Source organism: Passer montanus, unplaced genomic scaffold (genome assembly GCF_014805655.1).
Source record: "Passer montanus isolate IOZ18808 unplaced genomic scaffold, ASM1480565v1 scaffold17, whole genome shotgun sequence".
NCBI lineage: Eukaryota > Metazoa > Chordata > Aves > Passeriformes > Passeridae > Passer > Passer montanus.
Genome location: NW_024364270.1, coordinates 2,178,148 through 2,200,024, shown reverse-complemented (window position 1 = coordinate 2,200,024; position 21,877 = coordinate 2,178,148). Strand labels below are relative to the sequence as shown.

Genomic DNA, 21,877 nt, shown 5'->3' with positions numbered 1-21,877 from the left:
CACAGGCACCAGCGCTCTCGGAGTGCCCCGCCCCGGCTCCAGAACCTTCGGGGCCTCCCCGCCGCCCGCAGCCGCCGGCGGCAGAGCGCGGGTGAACGCAGGGCGCGGCCTCCAGGCCTGGCGCGCCCGCCCGCGTGGAGCGCAGCCCCGCCCGCGCGCCGCCCGCTGGGAGCGCCGGCCGGCCGCGCCCTCAGCGCCGCCGCGGGCCGGGGAGGAAGGAATTCCTTACGCGGGGCAGAGAGGCCGGCAACAGCGTGCCCCGTCCCTGGCAGTGCCCAGGGCCGGGTTGGATGGGACTCTGAGCAGCCTGGTCGAGTGGGAGGTGTCCCTGCCCAGGGGTTTGGAGCTGGATGATTGTTAAGGTCCCTTCCAACTCAAAGCTATTTTGTGATTCCACGGTTCTCTGATATTCCCGGAGGTCAGTTCTCAGGCAGACCAAAAGCATTTGTAGTTAGTGCTTGTGGCCTCCAGTGCGCTTGCCAGCCCATCCCCGGTGGCTGCCCTTAGGGCACGGCTCCAGTTGGAGATTCCCAGCGCAATCCCGCTCCATGCACCGCAATTCAACGCAGAACAATTGGTGACTGTTCCCCTGGCAGCTCTGCCAGTCTGACACAACACTCAAACCTTGCTTTGTCACTTTGTCACTGCTTGTCCTCTACACAAAAAGCCCATTACCTGGTCATTAAAAAAAAAAAAAAAAACAACAACAACAAAAAAAACCCAAACAAACCCAAAAAAAACACCAAAAACCAAAAAACAAACAAACCAAAAAGAAAGAAAACCAAAAAACCCACACACCAACCCCACCAACCTGTATCATTTTGTATGACTCATCTTCCGGAATTAGTTCCAGCAGGTACCTCTCTTCTTGCTGCTAGGTGCTAAACTCTTGGGATATATGGAAAGTTGTTTTAGATTCAAACTGGCAAGAGACAGAAATCCATCCCAATGGAGAGAGCAAAAAAGAACATGACTAAAACTCTGCCAGCTCACACCTGTATTGCTAATTTTGTCAATAGTATAAGTTCTTGAGTATGTCAGGCCTTTCATCCTGTTTTCTTCGGTTAGATGCACTTCCCTCCACAACCCAGTTCTGAAACTAGACTACTAATTTAATTTAAATATCTTTAGTTTTCGTCATAGTTACACCAAAAACTATTTAAGTTTTGGCTAGGGAAAATAATACAACTAAAACAATGTAAACAGTTTCTCTCAGAATCACAGCTTCCATAAAGATATGTACTGAAGTAATAATTCATTTTAATTCATGTTTGCTGCTACTGTGGTGAGTTGGGAGAAAAAATATTTTGAAGTGCTTCAGACTTATCCAAGTGATGGCCTTTGAAAGATCCAATAGTGACAGAAAAACTACAGCAAACCAGTAAATTGGGTTTAAGGGGCTTTTGCTAAGCAAAGGTGTGACAGAAAACTCAAGTGATGGCCTTTGAAAGATCCAATAGTGACAGAAAAACTACAGCAAACCAGTGAATTGGGTTTAAGGGGCTTTTGACCATTGCTAAGCAAAGGTGTGACAGAAAACCAGCAGAAATGATCTTGGAGATGAATTTACAGACTTCAGATCACCATGATCAGTTTTGGGAGCTTTTTTACTACTGAGTAGTGAGTGGAATAGGGAGGCAGGGAGGAGGGCACAGAGAGGTACAGGAAGCAATGATTTAAAGAAAAGCAAAAAAGATTATACAAACAAAACACAATACAGTGACACTAACACTGCAAACTACTGAAGTAACCCACAGACAACTTTTAATGTAAAATCAATAGTTTATTGCCATGCTACAATTTTTTTTTCCAAATGAAGTTGGCACTGGTAAGGGGGAAAGTGTACATAACACATTTTTTTTAAAAAATGCACATTTGGTAAGCTTTCTCTATAACAACAGCTTAAAAGAAGTGAAATTAATTTTTTTTAAGATTAATGTGGAATGGCATAAAAATACACTCTTTCTGCATAGTATAAGAAATACGGAATGTTTGTAAAAACAAATTCACTGAACAGGGAAAATTACTTGAAATTTTATAAACAATTTGGCAATGGTACTCCCACTGTTTAGACTTTTTATATAAAAGAAATAAAAATCTAGAAAGCTACCTTTATACAAAGTTGCTATATTTATGCCTTTAAGTAGGAAAAAAACATTTTATAATGCAAATTAGGACATACAATAATCTTACAATATGATACAATGTAATGACAAGAAAGGAACATACAACATAAGAGTTTGGCCTTTGTAGAAATGTCTATTTCTGCATTTAATAAATGCATGTGTGGCACACTGGTGACTGCTGTGTCTGAGCTGCCAGCCAGCTGCGGCGCGGCGCGCAGCCGGCCTGCGGTGTGGCTGGCACACAGACTGCTTTCCAGGAGACCAAAGGTGATGCTGCAATGAAGCCAGACGTGGAAAGGGCAACGTGCCTGCTGGTCGAGCCATCTGGACTGTGGGACACCATACAACACTCTTTCCTCTCATACCAGAGCATTTCTTATACATTCAGTTATTAAGTACCAAAGTCTTACAAGTGAGAACATCCGTGTTTGCGATTTGGCAAAATTTCAAAATACAAAGTTAGTACCAAATATATAATATATTATATATAAAATGTAGGTGTATGATATACACACATATTCCAATGCAAAAAAACCTGCATTATTATGGAGTTAAATTCACTGACATCCATTCCCAAATAACATTAACATTAAAAAACAGGTGTAATCCTGATCTTTCACACATTTTAGAATCACTTCCTCTTTCATACACAACAGTTAAAGCAATATATATGCAACTATGACTAAGAAATCAAAATTCCCATTATTATCTGAACTCTGACCACAACAAATAGGATTTGGTTTTCAGTACATGTAGTTAAATATATTTATATTTTTACATCTTTTCAGACCATTCCTGAAGAACTTGACCAAGCAGGTCCTCAGGTGTAACAGAGCTGTTACGCCAGCAGTACTTGATCTTGCAGGAGCACATCCAGTGGCCCTTGAAGTCAACAGGAATAATTTCTTCGTCTTCAAAGGACACTGCATGCAGACCAAACAAGCTCTGGAAGGGTCACCTCGCTAACAAGGAAAATTTCCTGATGACATCAAAGCTCCTTGTCAGACTTCCTTTCCAACTGCCAGGGGAAGGAGCGGAGCAAAGGACACTCTGGGCTCTCTGGGTCTCTTGGCAGGCAGGGCTGGGAACAGCCGTGCACGGCACAGCCCCAGCACCAGGACTGGCAGGGGGAGCTTCACGGCACCTTTCCTACTAAGGCTTCTCGTGGAAAGCAGGCAGCTGCTTCCCCCACACTCCTCACTTGGCAATTCAGTCACTACAGGTCTCAGACAGGAGCTCTGGCTGGGACCCCAAGGCATTTAGTACTTTGTAGACACAGAGGAAGACGGTCCCTGTTCTGAAGGGCTTGAGCCTATTTTTTCAATCATAGTTTTTACATAATCTCCTTTCTATATACACATATTTGCTACATAAAATAGAATTACACCAAAGTAATGGATATAGTGGAAAACATTGTCACAATATATGTATATTACCACACTAAATAATCACTAAAACTGCAAGAAAAATTTCAAAAATGCCCTTCATAATGTATAAAAATATAGAAATGTCCAACACTTGTTTCATCAATCTTATTTCTCATATTCTATTTCTACCTGTACACCTACATACTTCCAAACAAAATACTGCGTTAATCTGGAGTAAACACCGTGTTAGGAAATATCCTCATAAGACATCTGACAGACTTACTCACATACCTTACAGCACAGCACAAGAAATAATGTATACATGGTCAGAGTTGCAGATGCTAAGTTGCTTTTTTTTTATTTCTTATTCACTCATCTTGTCCCAAAGAGGAAGTAATTCCTAAAGATAGTGAAAGAACCTCAACATGATTTCCTTATTTTATAATCTTCTGTAAGAAGGACATCAGAAAACCTGACTCCATCTTAACGCAGTTTTTTGTGGTGGAATTTCTTCTGGATTTTTTTTTCTTGGAGTGTATATTAATTAAAAATAAAGATATAATAAATGAACTTAGGTTTACATTAAGTAAATACTGTCAAATACAAATGCATGAATTGCTACCTCAAGGAAGAGATGGGAAAGATCATGTCATTAAATTCCAAAAATACCTAACTCTATCTATCACAATGAAGGACCAGACTCCTTTAGGGGAAATAGGAGAATTTCAGATTTAAGTCACTGCTACTTCCTACTCCATTGGTTTCATCTTATTTGTAGCCATTAAATAAATTAGTACCTTGCAGAAATGGAATTTCACCATTGGTCTAACCTTACATGAAGTGAGGAATACTGCTTAAAAACAGACTTCCAAATCAGATGCATCACTGTATGCTCAAACTGACATGAATCAGAATTTCCACTCTTACTTCACCGACAGGGAATAAGAACAATCTGCTCTCTCTTGAATCTCACTCATTGAGAAGTGGGTAAATACAAAACAAAAACAAGAACAGCCAGATTTTGAGCCAATACACAGTGTTACAAAACCAGCAAAATCAGCTGCTGATCTGTCACCTATAAAAAGCAGCCCTGTTTTGGCATTGGTTTGGACTTCATACAATTTACACATTTCCATGATCCTTTTTACACCCAAGCCCTAGTCAGAGGTGCAAACACGCACAAATATCCAAACATTGGGTGGGGGGGTGGTGGGGGGGAAGGACATTTCATCAATTTATTACATGAAATTTCTACTTCAACACTTATATTTTCTATAAAAGCTCTGAAGACTTTAATAGCAATAGTGCTTCAATGCACATCATCAGATTCAACCCCTGCTGAATGCACACATACTTACTGGGGGAAACAAAAGATGTTCTAATGAGTGTCATGGTTTTCAGAATGGTCTTTTTCAATATTGTTTTAGGAACTTAGCAAAAAACACCACAAAAATTAAAACAATTGGTCCTCCTTCTGACATGATTTTGAGGAAAATATTATTTTCCTGATAGAACAATGGAATAAATTCTCATTCCCTGTATTTCTAGCACAATATCATGTACTTTTGGTCACTTTTTTGTGTTCTTGAACAACTCCATTTCCTTGTTTAAAAGATACAGTAATGTATGTCTTTCCCAAATCATTGCACTAAAGGAATACCTACAGTTAAAGGTTTCCCCTTGTCAAATGTGTTTGAAGGGCAGCAACCAACTGCATATTATGGATGAAAAGTAGAATTGGATGGAGATACTACCATTTTTACAGGACCTAGTTTATGTAAACTTAACATGCCACATTTACTAAAGAAAATGGTTACATATTTCTAGTTTCTCAGTCTATACACCTGTGGGTCCAAAATAAATATGATCTAAATACCATGGAGAGATTTCAGTTGAAAACTGAATCCTAGATTACAGACACTAAATCTAACATCACAGCCTTTAAAAGAGACTGAATTGAAAAAATATTTACCAAGTCTCAAAGGGTAAAGTGCATTGCAACTGCATCTACTTCAAGGGGCAGAAAATAAGGAATGCTAAAGATGAGTAGTGTGGGTGACAGGGACTACCCAGCATGTTTGCAGCGTACACAAAAGGAGAAAGCATTATCCCACCTGTGAAACATAACAGGTTAAAAAAGTAGTCCTGGAAAATATGTCATCAGACTTCTTAATATAATTAAGGCTACCGATAGTTGAAATTTCAGTATGTTCTCAATTCTGGGGACCAGAGCTAAGAAAACATTGTGAAACTTGCAACAATGTAAAAAATTTGCTCAGACCATTCTTTGTATCTGAGACTATTTAGAATAAATGCATAGGACAGTGCACTGGAACTAAGGAGGGATATGGCTGGTTGTTGAAATTTAAGCAGGTTACTTAGGATCTACCCAAAGCCTCTGCTTCCCTATTTAGTAGTTAAGAATATTATTACTTCCCTGCCTCACAGGTGTGTTTTAAGGGTGCAGTTAATTAGTCCAAACTATACAGATGAGGACCATATATTGCTAAGCAGCTAGCTAGATCAAACAGGTTTGCCTCAAAACATGCAGCTCACAAATTCAAGTGAGCCATATGCTAATAACAAGAATCACACCAATATTATTAACCCGGTGAGTATTTTGCAATACATGGTAATTTCTCCTCAGTACAGACCAGGAGGTCCATTAGGTGAGGCAATGGCAAAGATGTGAGGGAGCAGTTACAGAATCACAGAATCAGCAGGCTTGGAAAAGACCTCTGAGACCACTGAAGCCAACCTGTGACCGAACACCACCTTGTCAACAAGACCATGGCACCAACTGCCATGCCCAGTCTTTCCTTGAACACCTCCAGGGACTCCACCACCTCGCTGGGCAGCACATTCCAATGCCTCATCAGCCTTTCTGTGAAGAATTTCTTGCTAACATCTACCTAGCACAGCTTAAGCCTATGTCCTCTTGTCCTGTTGCTGGCTGACTGGGAGAAGAGACCAACACCCCACCTGGCCACAACCTTTAAAATAGCTAGCTATAGGTAGTCTTTACTTTCTTGAGTACCAAGGTCTCCTCACAAGTCAGCGAGTCTATCACAAGAGTATGCAGAAGTTGACCATGAAATAATTAATAAGGCTTTTTATAAAAAACCTCTTTTAAGTTCCTCACAGTGGTCTCAATGACTCCCATCTTTTACTTCAGCACATTATGTTCTTTGTCCATCTGGTATTTCAGTACCATACAGTCTGTAAAGAACTGTATGGTACTGCTAATGAAAGCCAGAGTGAAAAGGTGGCCTGATGCCACCTATTGGTATGGCAAGAGACATATATTTCAGATGCTGCTACTTACTACTGCTTCACTACTAAATTAGAGAAGACCAAAGAAAAAAGTTGTAGGAACAGAAATACACACCAATTTAAAAGACAGAAAATCATTTTAGTTTGGTTTTTTATAAAACTTCAATTCAAATATTGCATGGAGACCCTTAATGCATTTTCAGATCTCCAAATGGCTTTTCTTGCATGTTTTTCCTCACAGTTCAAGGGTTATTTTAACATCATACCAGTTCACACAAGTGTCAGTTCCTTTGCAATCACAGGCTCAAGAGCAATCTCTTCTGCTGCTAGTACCAAGGTGCACCTGCAATACTGCCAGAATTCTAAGATTATTCAGAGTATTAATAAACAAAACAGAAAAAAAAAAGTCTAAGGGTGCCTCTGGCATATTCAACAAACAACATTCTACCTGGATGTACCTGTAACACTGAGCAGCCATCATTGGAACCAAATTCACCAACTGCAAAAGGAAAACAAGTATGCTCATAGATAATACTACCTTCAGATAATTTACTACGTATCTTTTTAAATTAAGTACACTATCACCTATGGATGCACATTGCTAGAACGTACAACTTCCTATAAAGATCTACCAAGTCCAGTACCCTGCCTCCCACGTAACCTGTGTTTGATGCTTTAGAGGAAGACAATAACTGCATAATAAACCTTTCCAGTTGTGCAATAATGCATGCTGTTGGAGAGCTGGGATATTTCTGTCAGGCATAAAGAAGTAGAACACTGGACGAAGACAACCATTTGACCTTCAAGAGTCTTGCTTTGTCAAATGCAGAGAGTAAGACAAATACATAGATGATCCTGAACAATTAAAGCTATGTACAAAATTTTGACTTTTAAAACAAGACATTATGGAACAAATAAAAAGGAAACACACAAATGCAAAGAAAAGAAGGCACACTGAACTAAGAAATGACAAGAGAGCCTTAATTCATACAGCCCACCTGTGAATTCCTTCACAAAAAACCCCAAAACTCTAATGAGATAAAAATTTTGTCAGATTTCAGAGGGAATTTGATATGTCACTTGGAATTCTATTCCAACAGAAGGAGCTTAAGGTTGGTTTTTGATGTGTTTATAGCTGTGATCAACGACCATCAATGGGACCTCTCAAATATTACACAAGTTAAGAAAACTGTCAGGAATTAGAGGCCTTCTTGCCCACAGACAAAAAAGGTGTGGTGTTTATATTCCTTGAGATGAACCAATATATCCTGTGTATGTCAAACTGAGTGAATTAACATATTACACACAATTCATTCTGGAGGAACCACTTCAATGAGGAATGAACGTCAGATATTTATACTGAAAGATTAAGTTTACCTGCTAATAATGCACATATCAAGAGGCTTTAAAAAGTGTTATAAATGCCATTAATGAGTATAGGCACCAGACCAGAATATTTATAAATTCAAAACTGGCATGTCACTCAGACTCTAATCAATTAAAGAGGCACTGTGAAAGGCGGTGATGCTGCTATGCAGTAATTACTTCTACGGTAGAATGAAATAGTGTTACCTAAAATGAATACTTGCTCTACATTAATTCCCTTTAGTAAGACAAGTACATGAAGTATGCAGAAAAAGTTCTATTAGTCTATAAAAGGCGTTAGTGTTAAGAAATGCAAAGTACTCGCATCTTCAATTTTATAAACTTCACAAAAGGTGCAAATGATTCAATGCTCCCCAGGCTCACATAGGCAGGTCAGTACTGTTATGTCTAGTTTTCCTAGAAGTACCATCATCTCGGGGCAGTGCTTTTTGCAAGCTTGACATAGCAGCAGTTCTTTCAATGTCTATCACAGCATACAGCTCTGTGCGCCTGGTTGGAGTTTGCGGAAGTGGAGTGGTGGGGGTTTTTGGAGTCTGAGGGTTGTCAGAGTCACTACCACCTTCCAAGTCAACCTGTATATAGTTGAGCTGCCTGTGTTCTAAACTGGGACGCCTAATGTCAAAGTTAAAGACTGTTGGGGTACAGTCCCGACGTCGTGTAAATTCTACTTTATGAGCACTTGCTGGTACTGTTACATTCTCTGTATTGACATAGTTATGCATTAGATCTAGGTTATTGTGGTAGCCATTCAGAGACGGGGTCTTTGGTCCTAAACTGTCATCTTCATCTCTGCTCAGCTTCCGGGCTTCCCAAACAGGAGGCAAGGATGGCAAATTCTCGTAGTTCAGCAGCGCAGTTCTCCTCTGAGCAGAGTTGTTAATGTTCTGGGTGTCTGAGGTACTGGTTGATGTCAAGCGACCTCTCCTGACCCCTGAGGCACTGGGGATTGATAATCTATTGATATTTTCATACACCAATTTATTACCAGATGGTGTCTCTCTACGTTCATCACTGTCATACCCAGTGTCCCATTCAGTGTTGTTTGTGCTGCTGCCACTAACTTGATCTCTCCCAAGTTGTTCCAGTTTCTCTCTTTCCATTAACTGCCTTTGAACAGGTGTTGGTCCTAAAACAAACTTCACTCCTTCAGGCTCCAGGAGAACCTGAGCATCTCTGTCATCAGTACACGTCTGATCTTCTTTCACTTTAGCTGTTTCAGTGTTTGAAAGCTTTGATTCCAGTGGCACATGCACACTTGATCGATTCTTTCTTTCCTCTTGTACTCCAGTAGTGTTTACGTAAGTGTGCACCTAAAAGGGAAAGAAAGAAAAAAAAAGAAGTTCAAACACTATTGTGCCTTCTCCCCACCAAATGTATTAGCTTCTTAACTCCCCACTTATTCTTTCTAACCAAAATATCTGAAAAGCAAAACTTGTGCTGGCAGGTGTTTAAGAGCAAAAGTCACCTCTCTTGATTTTGTTGAACTGTAGTCAGTTTTAGGTTTTTTCCCTGAAATTTTGTTATTATTTATGTTAATGATCCTCTAGTGAAAAAAGAGAATTTGTATCTTACACTGATAATTATTTTTATTTGATGTTTTATCTAAGTTGTGCTGTAGTTCTAGAGTTTGGCTCTAATCAAGGCCACCTTGGGCTGCTCCAACTTAGCTCATAACTTTACCCGGGCAGATCACTACAGAGATCACACAGAGCTCTACTTTGTTGTCCCTTACCAGTGACCAACAATTACTTTGGCTAAGTTTATGTTTGTAACTTCCACACTGCAAGGAAACCTACTGTCCCTACAAGGGAAAAAAACACCCAACCAAAAAGAAAACGACAGAGAGACCTAAGAAAACCCTTGGTCTCTTGCTTTGTACTACTCCAGGAACAAAAAGAGAGATTCAGTCCACAGGAAGAACTACCCATTCTTTCTTCAAGAGCCAACAGCTTCCTAAGAACAGGAACTTGTAGAAAAATATACAATTCCATATGAAGTGTGGCACTCAGAATTAAAAAGAAGCAGGAGTTGGCACTGTATGTCACTAAGAAAGGCAGAGATACCCTCTGAGGTTATATCCCTCCAATTTCCACAGTGGATCAATACAAGGCTGAATGGGAAAAACTGGATTCCTTCTCTAAATTTTAATTCTATGTCTGGATACTCAAACAGCTAAAGTAGTATTTTACAGCAGCAGCCATGTAAGCTTGCCAATCTCTCTGTCAAGCTCTTGACTCCTTTTTGATATAGAGGACTGGAGGTCCTTTCTAACGTAAATTATTCCATGACTTCTATTTGGCAAATAGAAGACTTACATATAAAGAAGCTTTTTGACCAGGATCTCTCATTATAATGTAAAATTACTCATGTTTAAAAATAGCTACTGAAATTTTTGAAAAGAGTATACTGCAAACACATACTTTCTGTATATTTATTTTTATATAAAATATAAATTCCTCAGCAAGCCATTTTACAAAGTATCATTTTAAAGAGGCAAGGCAAACACTTTTCTGAGGCAGTTAAAATACTTTAGGAATACATTACACCTGATACAGAAACACAAGTGAAAGCCTACAGAACAATCATTAGAAAAATCTGAAGTAATGTAGAACCTCAGTGGTACAAAGGGAAAAAAACACCCACTTGCTCCTCTGCTACCAGTAAAGGATGTGTTGATTCTTCACCAACAGAGGGGAGGCGTGCGCTGCCGACAGAAGGATGTCTGCTGGAAGGGTGTGATGAAGCATCTCCAAAAGATGGGTATCTGGGATAGCCGTTGGGTAAACTTTGTGCATTGAATCCAGGAGCTGATTCAATCAGACAAAACCATATTAAAATAGAACATTTTACTGTATATGAATCAGATATAAAGTATCTTAAGTTTAATTTTCAAAAGAGAAAGTAAAATATGTAAAACAATATTAAATATTCACAAAGCTCAACTTTGCTTGGAGGAAAGAAATGGAAAACAGAACAGCATCCCAGTATTTAACCAGAACACATTTGTAAAGCAACCACTGAAAACTAGGTGTATCACACACCTAGTAAAATCCCTCCAACTTCTCTTTCCCCCATTAATATCTCCCCTGACAAACAAGAGACTCCTTTATCTAAGCTTCCATTTCTCTGAAATCATCTGAATAAACTGAAATTCCCAGATTCAAATATCAAGCCATCTGCCTGAGATTTCAAAAATATCAGAAAATTTTAGGTAAATACTTCACTCATCCATTCACCTAGCCATAGCAAAAGAAAGATTTCAACCAAACTGCACATGTGATTTATACTTTTTTTTCCCCTAATAAAAATATTTCTCAACATTAACATTTTTCTGAAATGCTACAGGTAAAGCATATCATAAAGCCATTCAATAGGTGCATTCATAAGTGTTCTTATGCAACAACTAAGTACCCAAAATTTACTTCTTGAAGATAATCCTCAGCAAGTACCTCGAGAGAATGCATTACTAGTAATTAGCCTCTCAGCTTTAAATTAGCCTTCTTTTTAATTACTTGAAAATTAAATTAAAATCAAATGCTATTTTTGCCTAAGCACTACATTACACTCAGGTATGTCATCTGACAGTAGAACCATACTTACTGGTAGGTGTTCGAGGGGTTCTTGGTACTTCCAACTCAGTTTGATGATTATTCCTTTCTACTACTGGCTCTTCTACCACATTTATGCTATTATTCTGCATTATCTCTTGTAGCATGTTAAATAGCTCTTCTGCCCGAGCGCACTTAAAGGCAAAGATTCCTATAAATACATCAAAAAAAAAATCAAAATCCTGTAACTCAGACACATGCCTTACAATATATATAACTTCCAAGAAACAGAACTGGAATCCACATAATGAATACCTGTTAAAGAAGCAAAAATGTTATGAAATTTTTATTGCACCAAAACACACAAAATTACTATGACAACCTTTAAAGTGGTTATCTAATAGAAGAATAAACCCATGCACCAAATGTTAAATTAGAACAGAAAACTGGTTCAGTTAGGAGCAAAACTAAGTTTTGAGTGCTAAATGAGGGGAAAAATAAAGTTGGTTTTTTTGGTTTTAGCTAATATAAAGGATACCTGTTAAATAAATATGTATTTAAAAAACATTAAATGAAACTATGGTGGTGCTACACAGCTGTATTTCCTAAATCAGATTTCTATTAAACTACCATAAAAATAAGATACCTGCACAACAGAAAAGGATTTAAACACTGGGTAGAAGTTTAGTTTCTTTAAGAAGACTAAAATGAAGAGCTAGGAAGACAAACTGTGTGAAACAGACAGAAACAAACTAATTGCTTTAGGCTAAAGGATAGACACAGAGCACAAAGTTAGCAGCAATACCGTGTATTTTGTGTGTGTATTGTGCCACTTTGCCTTTGAACAGCAGGGAGTGTCCCAACTTACCCTCACCAGCAAAGTCGCAGCTTTGGATTATTCTTCCATTGAAAGCATGAAGTTAAAGTTGACATGCTTGTTAAACGTGGGTGCAGGTGCTCATTTTTTAAAGTGAGTATTACAATCTCAAAACAGTCTTTACTGAAAACTACCTACCTATATATAGCCACTTCTGTAATGTGAACATGCTGGCAATTATTATCATCATATCTTTATTTAGGGATGCAAAGCTGTGACAGATTAGAACCAGCAGAAATGCTTCACATGGCAGAAGTTCACACAACCCCAGCTGGGAATACACAAATGGGCCATGAGGATGCTTAGATATCAATATGCAGCTGCTGCACTGAATAAGCTTCATGTCTGCAACACTGCAGCTATAGAATTTCTCCTACTGTATGTCCCTGACCCCTAATCCAGCCATGTACAATAGTCCACGTTTAATATTTTGTACAATTCTGAACATTCACATTGGATATTTGAATCTTAATGGACAAAACCCAGAATTTTTAAAAATCTAGGTTCACAAACTTTAAAAAGCTCCCAGTATGTTTCTGAGAAATTCAGCTGCCTTTAAATACATTCATATTAAATACAATATGATCTGTCACACAACATGGTGACATAGCAACTTCTCCAGGTTTTATATCCTGAATTATCTGTTAGATGTGCTCCCAAGACATGTCTGCAAGGTTTTTAATACCTAGCACAAACTCAATGTTTCACCATCATTGCTTCTCACAACGTAACAACAGAAATAACTTGATATTAAAGGAAAAACAGAAACAAGAATCCTGACTAATGCAAGAAGTTGCTGGGCAGTATTCAGGGAATTCTCAAATGAAAAACTTCTTGGTCATCCCATGAAGTGAAGTTTTGCAATTGTGCCCACAAAACCCACTGTAGGTCTCAGGAACAATGTTCCATTGCAAAAGGGCAGCAGAGAACACTTTCTGCCAGATTTCTTTTTTTTCCCAATATTCACAGTATTTTAGTATTACATAAGGAAGGCAAGAAACAAAGAGGAAGGAAAGGGTTGCTGCTTACACAGCCTGCTTAATCTTGTTTATAAGAAAAAAGGAAAAATTAGAAGGAAAGCAGAGAAGTCAATTAGACTTGGTGTAAGATTTTGCAGACTCTAGATTGTAGAGAACAATCCTCAAATTAGTATTTCAATTAAGTATTATTAGTATCTGTTTTCAATGTTCAGAAGAAACAGTAAATTCAACTGCAAAACCCATTAAAGTGATTATCTTCAAAACAAAGTTTATTACTTTAAGAATTATGAAAATTTAGTTTAGTATGGAGTATACTTCAATGTTTGAAAACATCTCCATTTCTCATTAGGAGATGAACTGAGAGTGCCTTTTAAATTCACTTTAAAAAAAAACAACTTGTCTTCCTTTACCTCTGCTTGGACAATGAACATTGACTACGTTTATATGTGATCCAATTCTTCCATCTTTCTGAATTTTAACAGTGAAATTAAAAAAAAAACCCAACTATGATTTCGTAGTGTCTAAAATTATTGATAAGAACACTGGTAAATGCCAAAAATCCAGAAGAACATTGGAACTTAACTTCACAACATATGAATGCATAAGAATTCCAACCACACACAGCTATTTCACAGTAGGAAGATGCAAAACAAAGCTGAGAGCTCAACAGAAACAGCTGTTCCCTCAGGGTCTGCTGCAGGGAAGAGAGAAACACCTGAATACTCTCACAGGGAGCCAACCTTGGCCAAGGCATGGTCTGGGTACTGGAAAGGTAACCATCTTTTTCCTACGAAAGCCATTCAAAAAATAACTAAGCACAGCTGAAGTATACACACCTCATACAAAGACGTCAAAATTTGAGAATTATGTAATTGATATTAATGAAAGTGGTATTTGCTTTAGGAAGAGGATGAAATACAAGTACATTACTGAAGGCAATAATAAGTTGGGGACATCCTGTTTATATCAGTGCTCCAGGCTTTTAAAACTTTAAAAAATGAGAATTCGTTGAATTCTGAGGAGATTCCTCCACAGTTTCTGATTCTACTGCCACCCCCAGAAAGTTAAGTCAACCTCTGAGGCAGGAGAATTTCCCTGTGAAAACCACATCCTAAGTTGACCAAAAGAATACTCACACAGAAGCTTGAAGTCCTCTGGACCTACAAATGCCAAAAACTATGTGCAACTCAAATCCTCATTCTATCAGAAGTAGTTCCTCATAAGGAATTCTCTCTCCATACACCACATTCACATACAGAACTATAGCCTTTATAACTCTTGCCAAAGGACTGGCAAATATCTTCCACCATCAAATACATTTCCAAAAAGCTTTATATACAACATTTCCACATACCTTGTCCAGTTTGACACCTTCGACCACTTTCAAAAGAGAAAAGATTTGAGTCATAGCCATAGCGACGGAGACAGAGGTAGTGCCATTTTACAGAGTCCCTTTTACGGGTGTACAAAACTAGTTCTGTGTCTGTAAGTTCCATTATGCCAGAACCCAGTTCATTACCATCATCATCCACATTAATAACCTATACAAAAGAAATTAAAAAGCATTAGGTAATTACTCTTTTGAGAAACAACGCCACTTTTAACAGTCTTAATGCCTGGCTGGTAGACTCCATCTGTGCTATTGCATTAGTTAAAATCCTTGAAGTGAATGTTTAAAAAAAAACAAAAAAAGAACTTAACAAACTCGTTTCTGTGCTACCCTAACCCAGAATTTAAAAAATTTAAATAATACTTATTTAAAAACAATACAAATGAGGCTGCCTCACATTACTGTAAAATCTGATGAGAAATTTAAAGTAGAAGAGATTTGTAAGTTAAATATTTTTTAAACTGGCTTTATGTACATATTCTAGTGTTCCCACAAGGATAAGGCATACCTCAGATAATGGAATCTTTCAGAGCCCAATTTCTAAAAAAAAAATATTTGCTTTGTCATATAACCCTGCTTACAGTTGGGAAAAAGGAATGAGAAAGGGTAAGTGGCTCCAAGATAAAGCTTCCTTCACATACATGTATAGCCTTGCACTGTGCTGAATCCCCCAACAGTTTTAGGCATTTTGCTGCCTTTTTTAAGTCAACAAATATTTCAAATACTTTATAGTTATCTTGTGTGAAAAGATGTGTATAAAGCTAAACTCTTACTCTTTCTGCTTTTAAGTCAGTTTTGAGGTCATCTGCATTCTTTACAGAATTTGGACAATGTATCTTTCCCCTCTATTTTACCTCACAATGCTGCTTTTAGTAGGATTCTTTCTTAATCAATAAAAAAGCTACCAAAAAAATCCCTACAAAATTAATGCTACTCCTTAAAAATACATTTTCAACTTGAAATCTAGTCAATTGAAAAGAATTAGGAATCGTTTCATCTGCCTGTGAGGCTCATGCCCATTTTCCTCATTTTGCAGATCACATTCCTTCATCTCTCCCTCCCCCACCCCCCCGCTAAACAAACAATAGAGAAATTCTACAAGGAGAAAAATAGGAACTAGTTACACAAAGTGGTGCATAAAGAACAAGAAAACAGAAAAATATTTTATCCTTCAGCTTTCTTAACTGATAATATTAAACATTTCCAGAAATTCCCATGGCTTTAAAGCTCATTTCATTGTTGCCCTAAGGCAACACATGAATCAATTTTCACTGTGGAAGCATTACATTCTTTTGTCAACTCAGACAGTTTGGAGCACAGAAGCAAATCTGACTTGTGTGACCTATGCAAAGGTATGTTGACTTACAGACACTGACTTCAGCTGCTCATGCTTAGCAAGTCAAGCACATGAACGAGTGTTCGCAGGCTTATAAATTCCAGAGATTTTTGAGACAAAAAAGCACTCAGAAATAAAATTTCTCCACATAAAGGACAAAAGTTTTCAAAATGTATAATCAGTGGCAATCTTCAAGTAAAATCAGCCATCCTAAAATTTTCTGTTGATGACCCCACATTCAGGTTTATAATCAGATTTCCCCAAAAGCTATTTATTCCCTTATGCTAAGGACTCCTTTCCCAATGTAACCTTCTTTATCTTCCACAAGCAACACCCCTTACTTGGGCTCTACCAACTGAAATGGAGATGGATGAAAATCACAGGCTCCTTCTTTGTCCTGAAGATCAAAACTGTTCTAAAAAGCCTACCCTGTCTAGGGACTGCTGAGAAGAGAGGGTCTCTCAAAGGCACAAGAGAAACCTGTAGCCACAGCACCTGCAACTCTGCAGTGTTTCAACTGTTCAGAAATTTGCACTCTATTTTCATTACCTTTTTTTTTAATCACAGACTTAGTCTGTAAGAAAGCAACACAGCACATCACACCAGATGCATACCTTAAACTTGTTTCGGTGGTTATCTGGGACAGTTTCTTTATCTGGACAGCTACAACAGCTACCCATGACTTCTTTAGAAGACCATCTGATCTCTAAAGAGAAAAAAAACAACCAACAAAATGATCATTTAGTTGAAATAAAAATGAAGTAACATCAACAAACAACCCAGTGCGAATTAGTCTGACATACAATTCTTCATAATGAATCTTCCAATGACACTGAATAAAAAAGTCAACGTAGATACTACAAATATGATAGTTAATTTGGATTTGACAGTAAGGAGTGGCAACACTGAGCTGTTAAAGTCCTACCAATAACTCAACTTGAGGTTACTACCAAACAGTCTCATTTGATTTGTCACCTTAATTCCCATGGTAGCAGCTTGGGAAAACAAAACCCAGCCACTCATTGTGTGAGATTTTAATTTCCTAAACCAGGCTTTTACACATGGCAGCTATGTGGATTCCAGTTCAGTCTAAATGAGCACTCCCTGGCTCAGGAGCACAGCACCAGAGGCACCCCGAGAAGCCCTGGGCTGTAGCAGGTTCCCAGGCACAGGCAACACAAAGAGCCCATATGGCAGTCCTGAAAGGCTGCCCTGGCTTTGGCAGCTCCAGGGGCTCCGGGAGGGCTTCCAGGCCTGCAGGCAGCCCTCTGCTGGCAGCCATGCACTGAGGCTCTGTGCTTCCCATTTAGAGTATTTCCCATGTGGCAGTGTATATCAAACTATGTAATCAAAACAAGGGAAGGAAAAAAAAACCACATTCAACACAAATATTTTAGAACTTGGGGTTTTATATTTCTAAAAAAAAAACACATTCAACACAAATGTTTTAAAACTTGGGGTTTTCTTATTTCTATTAAGTTCCATTTGGATTAAATTGTGTTACACATTCGTGTTAAAACAGTAAAATACTCAAGTAACACTGAATAGCATAGCTAAAGTAATGAAACAAAAAAACTACCTTGATATTTTTGGTCTTTTCATTTAAAGATTTCTGTGTGTATGGCAAAACTTTCACAAAACAGTTTAATAAAATGTTCACAGAAGTTTCACAACTTGCTGTTTCATGCTCTGCCACCATGAAAAAGGGGTTGTCTCTGTTCTTAAATGCAAGAAAGTCTGAGAAAAGAAAAACTTAACCCATTCACATAATCTTTATATTGGATAAGAACTAAAATTTCCACTACACAAGTGAAAAATGGTGCAAAATCCTGGAAGAGAGTTATTAAGTCAACAAGAGATATAACATTAGAAATCAAGAAGAAAGAAGATGGTATGGGCTAAGTTTTCCTGACTAGAGTCAAAAAATCCAATGCCATCATCTTAAGAAAACCATGACTTGGTTTCTAGACAGGCATTTGCATTAGTATGCAGCAGTAGCATGCATGTAGCTCTTTAGTCTGCTAAGGGATAAGATGCAGCTAACTCTTCCACTTTTTTTTCCATCAGAAAAGCCACTCTAAAGAGATACTCCTACTCTAGAGACTGTATAAATCAGCCACCAAGAATCCCCTACAGAGGTAACAACGCTGCTCCAATTAATCCATTGATAAAGAGGCAAAATACCAGACACCTAATCAAAATAATCAATTCTTTAATGTCATTTCTGGCCATAACATGAAAACATGCATTATATTGACAAAGATTTTTTTCCCAACTCAAAATTAAACTGGGTGTTGCATGCTTGCTTCTACTGCTGCAGAGAGAAGCTATGCTATACACGACCTTTTTTTTTTTCCTTTGCGCTGTGAAGTTTTAAAATTTTTATAGTAGTAGTAGCAGTAGTTGTAGTAGTAGTAGTTCTTCCTCTTCTATTCAGAAAGGCAGACACAGGTGATAACACCTGATTCTGGTTTCCTACCCTGGCACCCCTCAGCGCTTCACTACAGTAATGCTCAGATGTTCTTGTCAGCCTGCTACTACTTTAGCCTGAAAATGCCCTGCTATGAAGAGCAAGAGGTGACAGTAGCCCCAGAGCAGACTCACAGCCAATACTCTGGTCCATACAACGTAGTTGCATATGCCTCAAGCAGTCTTTGGGCACAAATGCAAGCATTTAATAAAGCCCAGACTTAGACCTCCTCAAATGTTTTTTGTGCTGCAAACAGAACTACATAGCTGCATGCTGTTAGTATCAGACTTTCTATGCATTCAGCATGAAATAACTGACCAAGTCTGTTGACTACAGATGCCTGCTTCTTTAAAAAAAACTTTTAAAAAACCCCAGAACTTAAAATGCAAAGCACTTTGGAGAAAAAAAATCACTAGAGTTGCAAGAAGAAAGCTGTAGTATATTGTGTATATCAAGATGTTTGAAGCACAGCCTCTGAACCTCAGGAACAACAAAGGGTATATAATCAATAATCATACAAGCTTGTTATTTTGTCTCAAATATGCTCTAATATCAATATTTCAGAAAACCAAGAACTGAAATGCAGCTTCAAAGGACAAATGTGAATCAAGGCTATGAGGAAGAAATTAAACAGCTAGGGAACTGGCAGAATCAAAAATCACTCACCTAGATTTGGCCATTAATATTCCCAGCCTCTGCTGCAGCACCAGGGCTTCTGTCATACTCAAAGTGTCATGCTGTCTTGTCACAGAACTAATCATTGGACCTAGAACTAGAAGGGTAAATTAAAATAACTTATTTTTTCTTGTTTTTAAGATGCCAGTTAGCAAACTAACAAAAATACATGCTTTTGTTTATAATTATTTTGTGAGTATTATGTCAAGCAAGGTCTTCATGATGTTTTAGGTAAGACTGACCTCTGAGTTGCCCTGCCATTTCAATGCTATGGAAGAAAATCATCTGGCACTCCTTTCTGCAATGTAGCCTGTCACACTGGGGACTCCATTCATTCTTTTCTCACTGCATACCCAGTTCAGTGTGGAAATGACAGATGTGAAGCTCCCGTTATCCTCAGTGCATACCAACCCAAACCAAACCAAACCACAGCAGACAAACAGAGGAACATGCACAACTCACTCTATTTAACTCTCTCTTGCTTATCCTACTGAACATACACAAATGCTGACTTGTATGGCTAACACATCACCCTTTCTCTGCTTCCCTCATGATTCTTGCTCCATGACATTAACCATAAATTGCTTGCTTTTACTTCCCCACCCCCTGGATTACTCTCACACTAGCTATGCACTCACATTTAACACTTAAAGCTAACTGCTACTTCCATCATGCTAACAGCTGGCAGTCTCTGTTCTCAGTTTGTAAAATTGCCAAACAAGCACTTGATGTTTCCTTTGATGCTGCTTATTAAACTCAAGAGAAGGGCTAATTTCTCAGAATAATACTTTATGTCTATGCAAACTTCTTTGAGACCACTGCAGCTTTGCTTATACATTTTTTGTTGCAATTCTTTGTATTCATCTGCTGTCCCCTGTATTGCCCTTGGATTAAAATCATCTTGGCAAACCAAAGAACTCTGATTCTTGCATAATATCACCTGTAATGTAGTCCTAATTTCATCCCAGGTCCTAGGCATGACTGTATCAGTTGCAGAACCCTCTTACTTGTGAAGAAATTGTGCAAGAGATTACCAGAAACTCAACACTAGCAAATGCAAAAATAACACTCCTAGCAAAGGAGCATTATCTGTTTGGAAAGATCAGTCACACAGTCATGCAGTCCAACGCAAATTCTAGCTGGACAGCTATCATAAAGCAAATGAAACATAACTGTTTGGAAACACTTAAACGTACCAAACCAAAAATGCAATTCTATTGTATGAATCCATAGCATACACACAGATGTAGTAATGTATGCCATCAGGCCTCCCCTCTCAAAAAAGACAGGGTAAAAGCAGAAATATGCTACTTAGACAACTCAGCCTGAAAAAAGGAGCACACAGAGCATGAGTACAGAATTATAGATGACAAAGACAGAACAAATAAAGCACAACTATTTTCCAAATGCAACCATTAGGGAACAGCAGTTGACATTATTAAGGGGGGTTCAAACACATAAAGTTCTTTTTTGCAGATGGTCTGTAGCTAAGCTTTGTGATCTGCAATGTCTTGTAAGAATGAGTTCCAAAATGTCAAAGATTCAGAAAATAAACTGGACAAATGCAAGCTCCACAAAGAACTTTAAAACTCAACAATATCATATCTTACTCAAAAAGTCTCTAAGGTGCAGATACGTAAAAAGGTGTTAAGGAATGATCAAAAAATGTTCCTTCTTACTACTCCCTTCCCTATATATTTACTACTGGCTCTCAGAATTTACTATTTACTGTCAGAAACAGGATACTGGACAAACTGATACTTCAAGTGTGACCGATTAAAGCCATTCTGAGTAACATATACGGATGATATCACCTCAGCGTAAATTTCTGAGTGCTCTGCAATAAGACATCAAAAAAAGGAAATAAGTAACAACTTATATTTAACTTGAAACTAAACTCTAGATTTCACAAGGTACCACAAGGTAAATTTATTGAACTGCTTGACAGAGATGTACTTTTGCATACAGTTGTGTACCTATCCCTCTGCAAGGCCACGCTTTGGTTATGGGATGTCCCTACCCAATCTAGCTGGTATTATTAAACTGTGATTTTGGTCAGGTTAGATTTCTGCTGGCTTAGTGTACCAAACCAGCTAGCAGAGAGTCTAGCAAGTACCAGAGCCAGCTGGCGGCAGAATCACAGCCTTAGCCACATCCACCCAGTTTTCAGAAAAATTAGCCATTTTACTAACTACTGGGATTGAAGTTTACCAAATTCCCTGCTAAAATTTTCAGAACAGGTGAATAGAAAGAAGAAGCAGAAAACCTGACCCACCCACTCTGGTGAAATCTTAGGAGGTACTCATTAGAAAAATAATTAAAATTAAAATGTTCATAGGCCAGCTATCCTAATGCAAGTATGTTTGCACTGGTCTTTACCTTGGTATTTTTCTAGCAGTTTTAAACCTTTTACATGGTTTGGCTACCTAAAGCAGAGTAGCCTATTTCA

The 21,877-nt window shown here is 38.2% G+C and overlaps 1 protein-coding gene across 3 annotated transcripts in view; it reads right to left on the bottom strand.

Annotated features, from left to right (window-relative positions):
• Positions 1–1,762: 1,762 nt before the first annotated feature.
• FRS2 (fibroblast growth factor receptor substrate 2) overlaps positions 1,763–21,877 on the bottom strand; it is a 48,763-nt gene continuing 28,648 nt past the window's right edge. For all 3 annotated transcript variants that reach the window (XM_039703866.1, XM_039703867.1, XM_039703868.1), the window contains 6 exons: positions 19,420–19,525; positions 16,898–16,989; positions 14,912–15,098; positions 11,753–11,911; positions 10,796–10,959; positions 1,763–9,462 (listed from right to left, as the gene is read on the bottom strand). In XM_039703866.1, the coding sequence (XP_039559800.1) occupies positions 8,512–9,462; positions 10,796–10,959; positions 11,753–11,911; positions 14,912–15,098; positions 16,898–16,963 (1,527 nt within the window). In that variant the 5' untranslated portion in view covers positions 16,964–16,989; positions 19,420–19,525 and the 3' untranslated portion in view covers positions 1,763–8,511. The remainder of the gene's footprint in view (positions 9,463–10,795; positions 10,960–11,752; positions 11,912–14,911; positions 15,099–16,897; positions 16,990–19,419; positions 19,526–21,877) is intronic.